Source organism: Chlamydotis macqueenii, chromosome 12 (genome assembly GCF_036417535.1).
Source record: "Chlamydotis macqueenii isolate bChlMac1 chromosome 12, bChlMac1.mat, whole genome shotgun sequence".
NCBI lineage: Eukaryota > Metazoa > Chordata > Aves > Otidiformes > Otididae > Chlamydotis > Chlamydotis macqueenii.
In genome coordinates, this window is record NC_141567.1 from 16,348,155 (window position 1) to 16,363,080 (window position 14,926).

A 14,926-nucleotide genomic window follows, 5' to 3' on the forward strand; every position below is an offset into this window, starting at 1 on the left:
TGTGTTCCCACGCTGTGCCTCAGTTTCCACTCTAGCTGCTTTTGCAGCTCGTTCCGGGGCTGCAGGCAATGCGGGGACCCCCAAATCTGGATCAGCCGAAAAGCATCTCCTCGTGCAGCTCCGGCTGCTCTGAATTTTTGCCTCGTCCTCTTCCTGGCATCCTTCAAGAGGAGTTATTAAAGAACAAAGCTACATCTATTAATCATGCTTTTACAATGGGGCCAGGCTGTAAAAAGCTCATAAAAATAAATAAGTAACTAGCTGTTGACATGTGGAGTAATGGAGGGAGCGGAGAGGAGTTGTCCCATCCCATGTCTCCCTGTGCTGGTGCTGGGTGAGCCCAGCTGTTCCCTCTCTGGGACGTGGGATGGGGACATCCCATCCCTCAGTGGCCCTATTTGTGAAAAACAAGGAGTTAAAGCTCCCCTCAGGGTCCCAGCCCCAGGGTTAGGGAGAGATGTGGAGGAAGATGATGCATCAGCATCATCAGCATCATCTTCCCCCCATGGTCCCCTCTGCGGGGCTATTCCCCTTCCCAGCTTTGTTCGGGGCTGGGATGAGCTGGATGGGTGCTCCCTGGATTGGAAGCACCGAACCCTCTGACGAGCTGCATATGGTGGGACCATATGCTGATCCCCAGGTGATGCCATGTCCCTTGGGTCCTAAAAACTAAAAAAAAAAAAAAAAAAGTAATTCAACATAATTTGGATGAAAAGCTTTTCTCCTGCTATGAGTTGGGTTGAAACCAGAGCGTTTTGATCACCACTGCTTCCTCTTTGATGGGTGTTTCGCACAAGCATCCATCACCCACAGTAGCGATGCTGGGTGGCAGCGAGGGTCGTAGCTCCGCAGTGACACTTGGGGTGGCACTGGGAAAAGGCTTGAAACGGAGCATCTCTGACCTGGATTAAAAGTGAGGAGTCAAGGTGGTGGATTTTTGTTGCCAGGCTTGGAAAAAACACCATTGTGCCAGGGATGCTCGAGGGCTGGCAGTGCAAATGCATCTCTGTGGGAGAAAGAGCTGATGTGGAGGACACGGGGTGCTTGTCTCCAAGACCAGGTGCTGCACCGACCCCTTTGGATGCTGAAGGCTTTGGCAAAACCTGGAAGCCAAATAAAATGCCAAAGGTGGATTTGGAGGTCCAGGTTCCTTCATTTTTTAGAGCAAATCCAGCTTTTTTTTTTTCCCCCAAATGAAAAACTAGAAAATGGGTAGCTGAAGGAAAGCTGGAGACACTTCCCACATCATTTTAAGGTGGTCACAAGACATCAAGGTTACTAATACTTCCCCTGGACTTGGTATAAAGGGTGGAAAATGGGAGGGGTGCGGTTCCCCACCCCAGTTCCTCGGCACTGGTGCGGTTTTGCTCTGCAAGCCCCCTCTCCATTCCTCTTAGGCTGTGTGTCGGCTGGGGGATGACATCCCTGGTGACATCCCCGCTCCGCTCAGACATCAGATATGCCAAAGCAGATCACATCAGCTCTTCTTAAGCCAAACAGGAATAAAACGTCCTGGGAGGGGGGCATTTGCCCTCCCTGGTCCAGCCTTCTCCCCATCCCCACGTCCCCATTCATCCCCCAGCCACAACCTCAGATGCACTGCCTCTCCCCTCCCTATAGGCTTCCCTCTCTTGGTACATATATACATATAATATATATATGTTATTGATATTATTTCTCCATGATGGATGGTTTATTGATCTGATGCTTCTGTCCACAAAAAAAAAAAAAAAAAAAAAAAACAGTTTAAAATTCCCTGAGCCTTGAAAATGATGGGTAGGTAGTTGGGACATTTGTCTTCTTTGCCACCTTTTCATGTTGATTTTATTATTAGTATTGATTTATTTAAATATATAATTTTATATATATATATATTTCTGTCCCTCCCCAGGAATCCCCCATCCACCCACCCTCCCCAAATCTGTACGGCGGAGCCGGCATCAGTTTTTATTTTTGATTTTCTGCTTGGCCGGGATGTAAGGCAGCACCGTCTGAGTGCTTTTGTCGGCTACGGTCTGCGTGCTGCTGTTCCGCGTCAGCCGCCGCGCCGGGGGTCCACCACTGCCGGTGGGAGGATGCTTGGAGGATGACCCTGCCAGCACCTTACGGCTGGGCTCCTCGGGGCCGTCATCCCCCGGGGACACCGTGCTGTCACCGTCCCTGTCGTCATCGCAGCACAGAGCGTGATAAAGCACCTTGTCGCTGAATCGGACCCGTTCCCGCGTGCCAGCTGGCCGGTGATGTGGGATCTTCTGGCTAGCCGTTGCGCTGATGGCTTCCTCACTGGATGAATCCGGGGTCCCGCTGCCCCGGGGACCATTGGTGATGGGGATCCCCCCGTTCATCAGCCGGTAATCAGGCTGACGAGCCGGTGGGGGCTGTGGCTGCAGCCGGGGGGGCTCGGGAGCATCGCCCGGATCAGAGGGAGTGGAAGCATCCAGGAAGGAGCAGAATTCCCAGCTGTCGGAGAGGACGTCGGAGGCGGTGAAATCGAAGGGTCCCAGCTCAAAGACGCCTCCCCCCTTCTCGCTGCTGGAGGTGCTGCTGGCCGTCGCTGTTGTCCAGTCGTCCGGCTCCAGCTCGAACTCGAAGTCGGAGGTCAGTCGGTCAATCTGGCTCACCACCTGTGGACAGATGGACAAGTGGGCAGAGGGGAGCCACCGGACAGGACTCTCCCATTTTTGCTCTGTAAAAACACCACATCCCTAAATCTCTGCCGTTTCCCCTGGCACCACCAGTGTGAGGAGTTGGGAGGTCTCAGCCTGAGTGGAGCCGCTCCAGAAGCCCCTTGGCAGGGACAGAAGCTCGCCGGGTTGCACAGCTCCCATGGGCCCCAGGCAGGCAGCGAAGCCTTGGGTGCCACTGGGTGCTCGGTGTGGCAGAATAGGCCCTTCCCAGGGTGGCCCTGGGGTTTGCCTTGTCCCCTGGGACCCTGAGTGTCACCCCAAATCCCCACACACGTGGTGTCCCTTGGTCCCTCACACTTGACCATGAGGAACCACTAGCGACCGCCACCTCCTCCCCCTGGAAAAGGCAGCTCCATGGGTGGGGAAACTGAGGCAGGGGGTGAAAACTGTCCCAAGGACGTGTGACAAATACAGAGCAGCACAGGAAGGTGAGAGGGCTGCAGGGACACTGCTGTCACCCCCCGCCCTGGCTGGGATGTTGGCAGGCTGGGTCCCTAATCCTTCATCTCTTGCAAAGTGTTGAGGATATCAAGATCGTGGTGGCTTGGGGACAGGGTCATGGCACTGCCATGCCACAGGTGACAGGCTCCACATGGGGCATGAATAAAACAAGCCCTTAAAAATTTAAAAACAATAGAAGTAATGCCCTAGCTGATGTTCAGGCCATGGGCAGGGCTGGAAGGGGAAGCAAGGGAGGAAGGACCTCCTGCCTGCTATGGCTCCCAGGGACCACGCTCTCAGTCTAATGACCTTGCTGAGGTTTCGGATGTGGGAGGCTCATCACCACTCTCAAGCCTTTAATCTCACCCAGCTCACGTTCTGCACCAAGCATGGCACTGACCCTGCCCGGGCCTCCCCAACCCAACCCGTGTGCCCAATGCCAGGGCATCCGGCTGGAGCCATCGCCGTGCCTCTGTGGCATTTTTGGCCGGTGTCTCTGCGTGTATATACGTGTGCGGGGGTGTGTGTGTGGCTTCGTTTTGTGCGGGAGGCAGAGCACGATGCGTAAATTCAGCTCAGCAGCAGTTGGAAGTGTGTATTTTTGGCAGGGTTGCTGGCTCGCCTCCCTCCCCCGTCTCCGGGGGAGCTGGCAGAGGGCCTGGCCGGCCTCAGTGCTGCCAAGCAGGAGGTGGGCAGCGGCAGACAAGAAGGGGGGTTAGGGGGAACCCCTCGACACCCCCCGTACGCGCTTGTGCACCCAATTGATGCATTTTGTTCTTCCTCCTCCTCCCCATCATGAGCATCTGCAGGCATCAGTGCCCCCCAGCACCCCAGGGCTGTGTCCCTCTGCCTGCCCCCCCCACTACTGACCCCAGAGCATTTGAGCGTGAAAAACCCCTTTGCTTGGCCTTTTCCAGGTGGTTTCTCCATGCACAAATGCTTTTTTTTTCTGGTTACTTTGTATTACTTCCTTTCTCTCTCCACCTTTTTCCTTCCCCTGCCCTTCCACATCAGCCACAAATTTCCCAAAATATAGGAGGGATGACAAATCAATGGGCAATGTCTTGCCAAACACGTTTTGTTCCCTTTTCCTCACGCTTCCAAGAAGCCCTGCTGTATCTCCACCAGTGCCACAGTTCATCAACAGGTGTTGGACCTCCTCTTCCACCAAGAATAATTAATCACGGCACATCTCTCCATCATTTTTATGGTGTTATTCTCCCATAACTCCATTTTTTTGAGCACCTTTGCTGGAGGAAACTGAGTCCTTGGGCTCAGACACCACATTTCACCCGTGTATTGGCCAAGGGTGGGCACCCCAAAGCTGCTGTCGTGGCACCAGCTTGTGCTTGCTCCCTGCATCCAATGCTGGATACTGGTGCACAGAGGTTTGGGTCAACACCATAAATCACTAAAACACATCAGAAACCACAGCTCAGCAGGGCAGGCTCCTCACAAAGCCCTCGTGGCGGATGAGGACGCGTGGGCAGAGTTAAGGGTAATTTGCTGTGTCTGGGCATCTGAAACCAGGAGCCCGAGGGCATGCTTGTGCTGCCAGTAGCCAAAGTGGCTCCATTACACTCTGCTGACCTAATTTTAATAAAATTCCCATATTCGAGCTCCAAATTTCACTTGTTCGACAGCCCTGCCCATGCAGCTCTCCTGCTCTGCCAAGCTCCTGAGGAGACGGCACTAAGAATGGGGGACCACAACCCCCAGTTGCTTGTTGAGGGGATCCAGTTGTCAACAAGCAGCACCCACCCTTTTAAATCATCTGCAGGTCCCTCCGAGACATCTCCAGGGTCTGGCTACAGCAAGGACCATTTCTTGGTCCACCAAATGCTGTGTGACAACCTGAGAACAACCCAGACAGGCACCTCCAGGAGGATAAAATAGTGTCGCCTCCATGGGGGCACAATCCCAAGGCGCACAGGGTCTGATATGGTTTGGGTGAGGCTGGTGGGGCTGGATGCGTGTGTTTGCTGTGTGGTACAAATGCAGAGCAACTGGGAAGTCCCTGGGAGACTTGTTCTGAGACAGGATTGGCTGGTGTCACCAGGAAAATGAAAGTTGAAGGACCGGAGATTGCTGCCCAGGAGTATGTTGGACAAGTTGGCAACAAAAGCTGCCAAAAAACATCTTTCCAGGGAAAAAAAAGAGGTGCAGTGGACCCTGGGTGAGGTTTGGGCTGGAAATGAGAGGAGTGCTTCCACCATCAGACCAGAGCACATGCTGATGGGCACTAATACACCTTAACGACCTCCATCAGCCCCACCTGGGACCTCATCCCACCCTGCTCATGGCCCAGCCCAGGACTGGTCCTCCCTTCCTGAGCTGTGTTTTGTGGGGACCTGTCCCCAGCCCCATGGGTGGTTTCTCTTCTGGATGGACCTCTTGGAGGTACGTTGAAGCCCAGCCCTGGTCCTGCCTTGGGGCTGGACCTTGGACCTGCATCATGTCCCTATCACCTGGAGAGACTTTGGGTCCCCAAAGTAGGGTAGCACTGGGGACAGTGAGCTGAGTGCTCCTCATCCCAGTCAGCAAAGGTGATGGGCTTTACCTAAGCTCCTCACCCATGATCTTCGACTTATTTTTCCTGCCTCCTTGCCGACACAAGACCTCTGGGGAGGGCAGGCAGGGACACAAGCATCCTTCAAGCTTTGGCTTTGAAGGGTGCTGAGGGCAAGCTGGGAGCATCTGCACCAGCGTCTGCAAGAAAGTCTTGAAGTTAGAAAAAGCAATTGCTTCTGTTCCCAATGCACCACCAGATTTCTTTTTTCTCTCCCCTTTTTTCCCCTCTTTTCTTTGGGGGAGAAAGGGTGAAACTTGAGAAAAAGAGAAAAAAAAAGGTGATGTGATCTCTTCTTTCTTGGTGACAAGAAAGAATTAGGAAAAAGGGCAGGAAAAGAGCTGTCTCTGGGAAACACCCGGCTATTATTATTTTTTAATAAGGCAGCAAATTATTCTGCTGAAACCCTCAGCTAAAATGAGATCACCTCTGTTTTCACGAAGGCTTGGCGATTACAACACCGGGTTCAGGGCGAGCACCTCCCTGGGCTTGGAGATGGGTCCTCATCTCCCAGGATCCCTGCTCCTCCTCCTCATCCTCATTTAAGGGACCTGCTGCGATGTGGGCTTGGTGGGTGCCAGGAGGAGATGCATCCCCATCCCGGTCCTCGTCCCCATCCCATGGCACACAGGGATTAGTGTCACATCAGTGGTGGCTCACTCAGGGCTATTTTTAGGAGCGCTTTCTATTTTGAACAGGGGATGGTGGCGGCAAGGGGGGGGAAGTTAAATACCTATGTGACACTTGGTACCCGCTGAGGATTTAAATGTAAAGTAGGATTTGGGCTTTTCTCCCCCCTTTTCTCCTTCCTGAGGCAGGTTGTCAAAGATTTTTAGCTGAGGCCATCACTGCTGGTGGAGGGAGCTGGAGAGAGATGGATGGACCAGACCTGGGATCAGGTTGTTCGGGGAGAGACCCTGGTGATGCTCTCATCACCCAGTGAATTGGGATGGCTCTGTCCCCCTACAAGCAGGCGATGAGGGTCAGGATGTCCCCAGCATGTGCTAGAGATGTCATGGAGGTGACAGAGAGGACGTATCCCCATCCTCCGTCACCTTTAGGTTTCACTTTTTTGCAAAGAGCGACATTCCAGTGACAGCAGAGCATCCCTGGTCAAACCAGGGGTACCTGGCAGTGGGAAAACAGGGAGCAAAAATAATTCCCCTTGACCAAGTGGTGTCACCAAGGGGCCTCATCCTGCTGGACCTGCGTACCCTGAAAGCAGGTGCTGGGTGGCCAAAGGATCCTCCGCTCTCACCCAAGACACCAAGCTTTGAGCAGCAGGAGGATGAACTGGAGTGAGGCAGAGGGAGGGGCCCACATCCCCGTAGAGATGGGCACCGAGCAAGGATGCGCTAAACCACGGTGCTGACCAGTTCACTCTCACCCCAAAAACCAGCTCCAGCCCAACTGGGAGTGCTGGGTGCTCCCCTCACTCCACGTACAGTCCCTGCACCCATGGACATTTCTGGCAGCGAGGAGCTTTCCATATAAAAGGCTGGGTGCTCCAAATGGAGTGTTTACCTCCCCAGCTGGGGCAGATGTTGAACATCTGGACCATCATTGTTTTTTAATGGGATTTTGGTTATCAGCTGCAAATCAAACATGGAGGCTCCTGGCTTGGTGGCTCCAGCTTCCACATTTTGGCCATGCTGTTTCCTATCGAGGAGCTAAACCTCCTGGAAGCTTAAGATTATGCTGGAGAGGTGAGGGATGAGGTGGGAAGACAGGAGGGGACTTCAAAGGTTTCACAGCTGGTAATTGGTAATGCAGATATTCCCAAGGCTGGGGAAGGAGCTGGATGATGCTGGGATCAAAGTGGTGCGATCTAACGGCCCCTTCATCCCAGAACAGCCTTTGAAGCAGATCAGAGCTTGGATACTGCTGGGTGAAGTGGAGGTCTAGGGTGGGGAGATGAAAATGGTGTGCCTGCTTCAATATCAGGGGGACCTGTATCTGTTTGGGGTCCAAACCGTCTTCCTATGCTATGCAGCTGCTTTCCCAGGCTGGATCTGACCCGCCTGGCCCCGCGCTCTGCTTTGCTGCCAGCTGGCACATGGAGTAGACGTGCAACGGGACCGCGCGGCCTGTGCAAAAACTTCCCAACCCTATTCCCGAAGCATCCCAGAGGCCTTTGACACCATTGCCTTGAACATCAATTCCTCTCTCCACGGGGGAAAGGAGCCACCTCAAAGCCTCTGGCACCCCTGCTACTCCCCAGCCAAACACTCCCGGAGCAGGGACTTTCCTGCATCTCCCAAACCACTTCCTGGCTTGGGCAAGGTGAGTAAATATTTAATAAGGAATAAATGATTAATTGGGGCTCGCAAAGAGAAGCTGGGTTACAGGGGCCTCTCTTCCCCGAGCTGATGCTTACAAATGAGCGCGCCGCGGATCTCGGGGTCGTTTGCTAGATCATCAGCCGCTAAATATTTCAAAATCATCGTGCAGATCTCCAAAACACGTTATTATTAGAATAATAAGCTGTCGTCTTGCCATGAACTTTCCCAAGCGTTCCCAGCTAATCATCTATTGATTACAACATGATTAAGGTATTTATTTTCAAAAGGGGTTGCAGGGAGGATTATCCTCCTGCCGAAGGCTTGGAGGGGACCCCTCGGTGCCGCTTTCCTTGGTGGTGGGACCCCACTGCTCCCATGCTGTGGTGTGCAGGGTGGGTAGGACCCTTCCCGTGGGATTTTGAGAGGTTTGCACACAGGGAGGCGTGCACAGACGTTTTCATTTCCCACCTCTGAAGGTACTCTGTGGATGGTTTTGAACCCCCAGCACTCATTAAAAGGGTCCCCCAAGGTTGGGAAGGAGCTCAGCCTTGCAGTGGAGATGGCTGGGACCTCCCGGGGTGTCGTCTTCCCTGTGGCATCACCCTTATTCCTGTGGGAAAAGGCCGGGGCTGGCAGGAGGCGCGTGGGAGGGCAGGCAGCGTGGCAAGCGCTCGGCGGAAGCGCCTTCCCTGCCTGCCTCCTGCCTGATTTCTACTTCCAGTGTGCGTTTTCAATCAAAGATGTTAATAATCATTTTCCCCACACATAATACAGCCCTGTCTTGGAGTGCTGGGGAATAATTATATACACAAAAGGGAGAGAGGGAGGGAGGGAGAGTGGGAGCGGAGAAACTGGTAAAACAGCATCCTGAATCAGACGGACATCTGGAGTGACAGCCTTCAGGTGGGAACTGCTCTCGGGAGCCAGGGATGGAGCCTGAACCGTTTGGACCCAAATGGGCTCTGGCCCCATTTTGAGTCCCCATGAATGGGCCGGTGGAGCGGGGCTGCCCTGGAGTCCCGCACCAAAGCCTCCCTTCGGCAGTCCCAGCCGAGTCCAGGACTCAACCTCTGCTGAAGCAGGGACAAGCTGGGAGCAAAGCCTTATGTGAGGCAGAGCTGGCTGCGTCCAGAGCTGGCGAGTGGTTTCAGAGCAGGAATTGCCCCTGCGTGAGAGCCCTCGTGCCCGCACAGGGGTTTTGATGGCTGTGGGGGTTATTTTTGTCAAGTTGGTTATGACCTGTCTACTTCCTTCAGACCCACAAAGTCTGTGGTACCCAGCTCCTCTTGCAAGGGGAACCTGGAAGGAGCAGATCCAGCATCACCCAGTGCCCTCCAGCATCACCCAGTGAAGTTTTTCTGGCTCTGCTGGTGCAGCAGGATGGGGTCCACTGCTGCCCTCCCTGAGCACATCCAGCCCTGCACCCTAGCCCACCGCCAAAGCCCCAAGCAGAGGAGATGGCTGCGAGGATGGACATTTCTGAAGCCCCCAGGGCATCTCCATTGGAGAACAGACCAATATCACAAGTGCCAGGGCCCAGTGGGCACTAATGGGCTTTAATGACCCTGAGTAGCCCTCCATGGGACCCCCACCCATGAGCCCATTTAGGCTTGGGGCCTCTGTGCGGGGCTGCCTGTCCCCAGCCTTGTCCCCATGTCCTGGCCCTCACCTCCAGCAGAGGAAGAGCAAGGTAGACAACAACAAGGGCTTGTGCTTTTTTTTTTGGTTGGTTTTTTTTTGTTTTTTTTTTTTTTCCTTTTCCTTCACCAATATCCTAGAGCTTATGGCTTGCCAGCCTGGCGTCTACCACATGCTTTTCTGGGTGGGCTTGAAAGAGATTTCCATGTAACGTGCTCCCATCGAGCTTGCTCTGAGCAATCCAGAAGACAAGGGGTTGAATTTCTGAAGCCTCTAATGCCCAGGTTCTGCTTGGTTTGGGGAAAACCAGACCTCTGTTTCTTTGGAGTCGCTGGAGCCTGATTTGGCCTGGTTGGACTCCTGTGTTTTAGCTCCAGAGCCTGTTCTTGTACTGAGTTTTATGCTGTTTTGTATAAATTCAACTAATTGCTACAGAGTTACGTGGGTACGTTGTAGTTGGGGACCTCATGGCTGGCTCTACGCTGACCTGGCCACGTTGTCCCGTGATGTGAGGAGCTCTTCTGAGGCAGCTATGGATGCAGCCTGGGAGGTCACCGGTGCCTAGGGATGTGCCAGCTCCATGAAAAAGTCATTTCCAGTGCTTCCCAACACTCCCTGGAGAAGCCATCTCATGGAGCAGGGACCTCCTCCCTGGCACAAGAGTGGGGTCACCCCAGGGTGAGGGGCAGAGGATGACTGCCCTCTGGCTGCTCTCTGCTCCTCAAAGCAAAGGGAACAGCTGTGCCCAGCTCAGCTCTTCCACCCTCCAAATGTTATTCCTCCTCCTTTGAGTCTGCTTCCCAAAATGTGTCCCCAGGGAACACTGAGAGCCCTTTACCCTTCCCTGATGTCCTCAGGCCACCTTCTCAGCTCCGAGACACACTGGTACAACCTGTCTTTGGTAGCCTACCAAGGATGCTGCAGGAATGCTCAAGGTCCTTTTGGACCCAGGAGGTGGATGGGGACCCCACGGAGCCACCTGAGGCTTGGTAGGACTCAAGGGGACAGTGTGGTGAGACATGGCATACCTCCAGTGCTGGTTTTCCCAGTGGGATGGCCTCCCTGAAATCTCTCAAACTGAGCAAAGGAAGACACTGCATCCCAGGGGATGCTTCAGGCTGGAAAATGTCACCTTCCTGACCACAGCTGCGTCTGCACTGAGGATGACGTTTTGGTCCACCTGCATCAGCGCACTCTCTGTGGTACCTAAATGTCACCGACCCAATGTGGGGCTGCTCCGTGGTGGCCCCATGGCAAAACTTCCACTGATTTCTGCCCTTCCTTGGGGGAAATGAGGTTTTGCATGCCTCTGGATAGAACCCCATGCTCAGCCTGGGCCATGGAGAGGATGCAAACGCCCACCTGCCCCATGACAAAAGCAAGCTGCTATGCTGTGCTCAAGGCTACCACACGCTCTCCATCCACCGCTTTCCCTGTCACCTGCAGGGATGTCCTAAATTACCAGCCCTGGCCAGGTTCCCTTCCCCTCCATACTGGAGGTGTGTGGCCCAAACCCTTGAGCCACAGAAATGTTAAATTCCCCACCGGACTGATTCCGCTGTGCCTCCACGCTGGGATGAAACTCCAACCACACTTTATATGTGTGTATATTTATATATGTTTTTTTTTTCAGGAACAATGGATCCCAACAGCCAGGCTGTGGAACAGCCAGTTACTCTGGCCTCCTGCCTGGCCCATGGAGCCCCCCTCATCGCACCCAGGGCAGACACCAGTATTTTCTGGTGTTCTCTGCAATGCCAGAGTGATCCACTGCCCTGTCTCCATCCAAATCCCTGGTGTGAAAAGGGGCCTGGAAAACACCCCATGGCAGAGCAGAGCCGACTCCACACCTGCGGCTCAGCACCCAAAGCGCTGGCTCCTCCAGCCCCAGCGTGCAACCCCATGGCACTTCTCCCATCACCAGCACCCGTGGGTGCCTCGGCCGGGCCCCCCGACCCCGAGCGAACCCTGGCGTCAAGATCAAGAGCAATTTTACAAACCCTGGCTATTTTTTTCTCCCTCCTCTTTTTTGAAAATCTTATTGCAAATCAGCCAGGCTGTGCCACCCTGTGTCCCTCCTCGGGCTGATGGGTTGTGGGTGCTAGGCTGGCTCTGCTCCCCGCAGCCTGGCCCCAGAGGCAAGGGACAGACAGAGGGGACGGGGACAGGGCACCCACATTTGGGGCCAGCAGCTACCGCAACCCGCGCAGGGATGTGACGGCACCCCGGGGCTTTCCTACCTCCCGGAGCTCCTTGGCCACCTCCTTGAGCTCCTGTAAGATGCCTTCCAGTTGCCCGATGACCATTTTCATCCGGCTCCGGATCCTTTCCCTTTCACAATTACTCTTGCTGCTGCTACAATTGCTGCTGCTGCTGCTGGGGTGGTCACTGGGCTGCCTGTCCTGGCAGGTCTCGGAGTCCATCCTTCCCTACCGGCCTCGGTTCCTGGTACCAACGGCTCTGTCCATCCTGCTCCCCTCTAGCCGGGTGGCCTGGCGTCCACGCAGCCCCTCTCGGCCGGGGACCTTTCAACATCTTAACGTTCCCCTGCCTCCAAGAAAGCCCCAGCCACACGCTTGCCCCCCCGCGAGGTTGGGGGTCTCCGGTTCGGAGTGGGGAGCAGGGTTGGGATGCACCATGCGGAGTGGGGAACGCTGCAGAAGGAGTTCAGCCAGTGGCCATGGGGAGATGTGGGGTGGCCATGGGGCGAGCGGAGAAGGTGAGCGCTCCCTGGTCAGGCAGGGTTTCACCTGCCTGCTGCGGCAGAGGAGGAGGAGGAGGAGGAAGAGTCCCTCAGATGTCCCAGGAAGGTAAAATCCAGCGGCTCAGGCCTTGCCTGCTCCCCAATGCCAGGGAAGGGGCCGTGGGGCTGGGTGTCCCTGGGGAGCAATGCTGCTCCCCGCGTTGGGCCCTCGCTGCAGGGTTGCCAGCTCCAACGTGGGGTGGTGGCGGTGGGGGAGGTCTCCCAGCTGGGCGCAGGTGTCCTGGGGAGCCCAGGGTCCCCTCCTGCAAGGAGAGACAGAGAGCGTGAGGGAGCCATCCCTTCTGGAGCTGGACAGCTGAGGGGGGGGTTCTGCCCGCTCCTGCCTTGCCTTGATCTCAGCCCCACATGAGGACGAGCCCTCGGGTACTCCTCAGAGCTCCCCATAATGGAGGGGAGGGCAGGATGGACCCTGGCACTGTCCCACGCACCCCTGCTTTCGTTCCCCCCTCACCCCCAGTTGGAGACCCGAAGACTGAGCACAGCGGGGTCTGGCTGAGCCGGATGGATGGATGGATAGACGGATGGACAGACAGACAGACCGACAGCCGCGCAGCTCGGGAACTCACCGTCGCGATCCAGACCCCCGCCTTGGCTCCAGTCCAAGCTCTTCCTCGTCTTTTCTTTTTTTTTTTTCCCCTCTTTCTTACTTCCTCCTCCTCCCCCTCCTCCTCTTCCTCCTCCCTCAGGGCTTTTGCGTGGCACAAGAGGAATCCTGGGGCCCCTTTCCTTCGGTCGCTGTGGGAAGGGGTGAGACGTTATCACTGGTGACAGCCCGCCGTGGGGGGAGTGACACGTCCCTCCGCTTTGAGGGGGGGGTCAGGCAGCCCCCTCGCCCCCCGCTGGGGCCATCCCACCGCCACCCTCCCTCCCGGGTTCAAGCCCCAACCACGCCTCGACCGAGGGGGGGCGGGGGAGAACCCACCTTGCCCCCAAATGCCCCCCCTCTTCCCGCGGGGGAGGAAAGCAGCACGGGCGAAGATGGGGTGGGGGGGTGGGGGGCCGCGTCCCTCCCATCTCGGGGGTACGCACCGGGGAGGGGGGGGGTCACGGCATGCTCGCATCTCCATCCCTGGTACCCGCATCCTCCATCCTCAGTACCTGCATCCTTCATCCCCGGTACCCGCATCCTCCGGGGCACCGGGGATGGAGGATGTCGGTACCCGCATCTTCCATCTCCAGTACCCGCATCCTCCATCCCCGCTGCCCGCATCCCCACATCCTCCATCCCTTCCACCCGCATTCTCTTCCCACATTCCCCTACCCTCCCTGGTGCCCCCCGCACCCTCCCGCGGTGCCCCCCGGGACCGACCGGCGGTACCGGTACCGGTTCAGGGCCGGCCGCCCCCTGGGCTCCAGGCGGGCGGAGCGGGGCGGGGGCTGCCCGGTGCCCCGGGCAGAGCCATGGTTGGGGGAGGGGGCGGGCGGAGCGGCGGTGGGCGCCCGGCCCCCGGCCGCAGCCTCCCCGCTCCCCGCGGCTCCCGGTTCGGCTCGCCCCGGCGGCTGCTGTGTCAGAGAAAGGGGCCGAGCCTCCGCCGGGCGGGGGGTGCTTAAAGGGGCCGGGAGCCCCTTGGCAAGGTGCAGAGAGTGGGAAGCAGGGGGCAGCGCCGAGGGAAACTGAGGCAGCGCTGGGGGCGGGTCACTTGCTGGGGGGAGGGGGGGAGCACCTGCTTTGGGGGAGAGGGGACGTGCCTCAGTTTCCCCACTCGGTTCCCCCGCTAAATAATAAGGCTGCTGCCTTCTGAGCATAAACCCCACCCCCCCTCCTCCCCGCGCCCTGTAGGTCATATTTGGGGCCAAATTATGCAGGATCTGTGAAAAACCACCAGCGCACCCGGGATGCAGGAGCATCATCCTAGGAAAGGTCCCTGCTGCAAGACTTGCCTAGGCAGGAGGAAAATAACAACCTGTGTGTGCATGTGTGTGGGGTCTTGTCCGGGAGGGACCCCAATGAGGGAAGGGAATGGACCCGAAGCAGGGATCCAGCCTGGGAAAATCCAGCCAGCAAGGGGAGCAAGGCGAGTTTCGTGTCCTAGAGCTGAACCGCGATGATAGGTGGCAATCCCAGGTCTGCAAGAGGCGGCGTGTGCGCATACGTCTTAGTTATTGCCTCCTACCGGGTGTCTTCAAAAGTGCTGAACGCACTTTTTGGCATGGACTCGCACTGACTCATCCTTTAGTGAGCAGCTCGTCGTGAGACGATGCTTTCGGTGGGGGGGCTCTTCCAGTTCCCACGGGGCATTCGCATCGGGGTCCAGTGCTGGATCTCTGGGATGGCAGGAGCGCTGGGGTGTGTGACAGATGCTGATGAGCAATCCCTTGGTGCACAGCCCTATTGTAACGATATTTTCCAGGGTAACTGCATGGCCAGTGGGAATTTTTCAGCACAAACCTTCTCTGTGCAATAATTTTCACCCAAAGCTGAGCCGGGGACAACGCGGCCACTTGGGTCCCCAACATCCACAACGCTCCCTCCTCTGCTCCCAGGCTCTGATTTCCTCTAACAGCAGGTTAATGCCGGCTCATGCTTTACCTCTGTCATTAACCA

At 56.3% G+C, this 14,926-nt stretch overlaps 1 protein-coding gene across 2 annotated transcripts; it reads right to left on the reverse strand.

Annotated features, from left to right (window-relative positions):
* Positions 1 to 1,701: 1,701 nt before the first annotated feature.
* On the reverse strand, positions 1,702 to 13,828 carry INSYN1 (inhibitory synaptic factor 1). 2 transcript variants are annotated; one of them, XM_086757374.1, is made up of 4 exons: positions 13,691 to 13,828; positions 12,948 to 13,116; positions 11,858 to 12,623; positions 1,702 to 2,624 (listed from the first exon to the last, which is right to left on the reverse strand). In XM_086757374.1, exons 3-4 carry the CDS (start codon positions 12,038 to 12,040, stop codon positions 1,941 to 1,943), a joined length of 867 nt encoding a protein of 288 aa, XP_086613500.1. In that variant the 5' UTR covers positions 12,041 to 12,623; positions 12,948 to 13,116; positions 13,691 to 13,828; the 3' UTR covers positions 1,702 to 1,940. The 2 variants fall into 2 exon arrangements, with proteins under 2 accessions (XP_086613500.1, XP_086613502.1); XM_086757376.1 differs by having other exon boundaries at positions 13,706 to 13,827.
* Between the last annotated feature and the right edge of the window lie 1,098 nt (positions 13,829 to 14,926).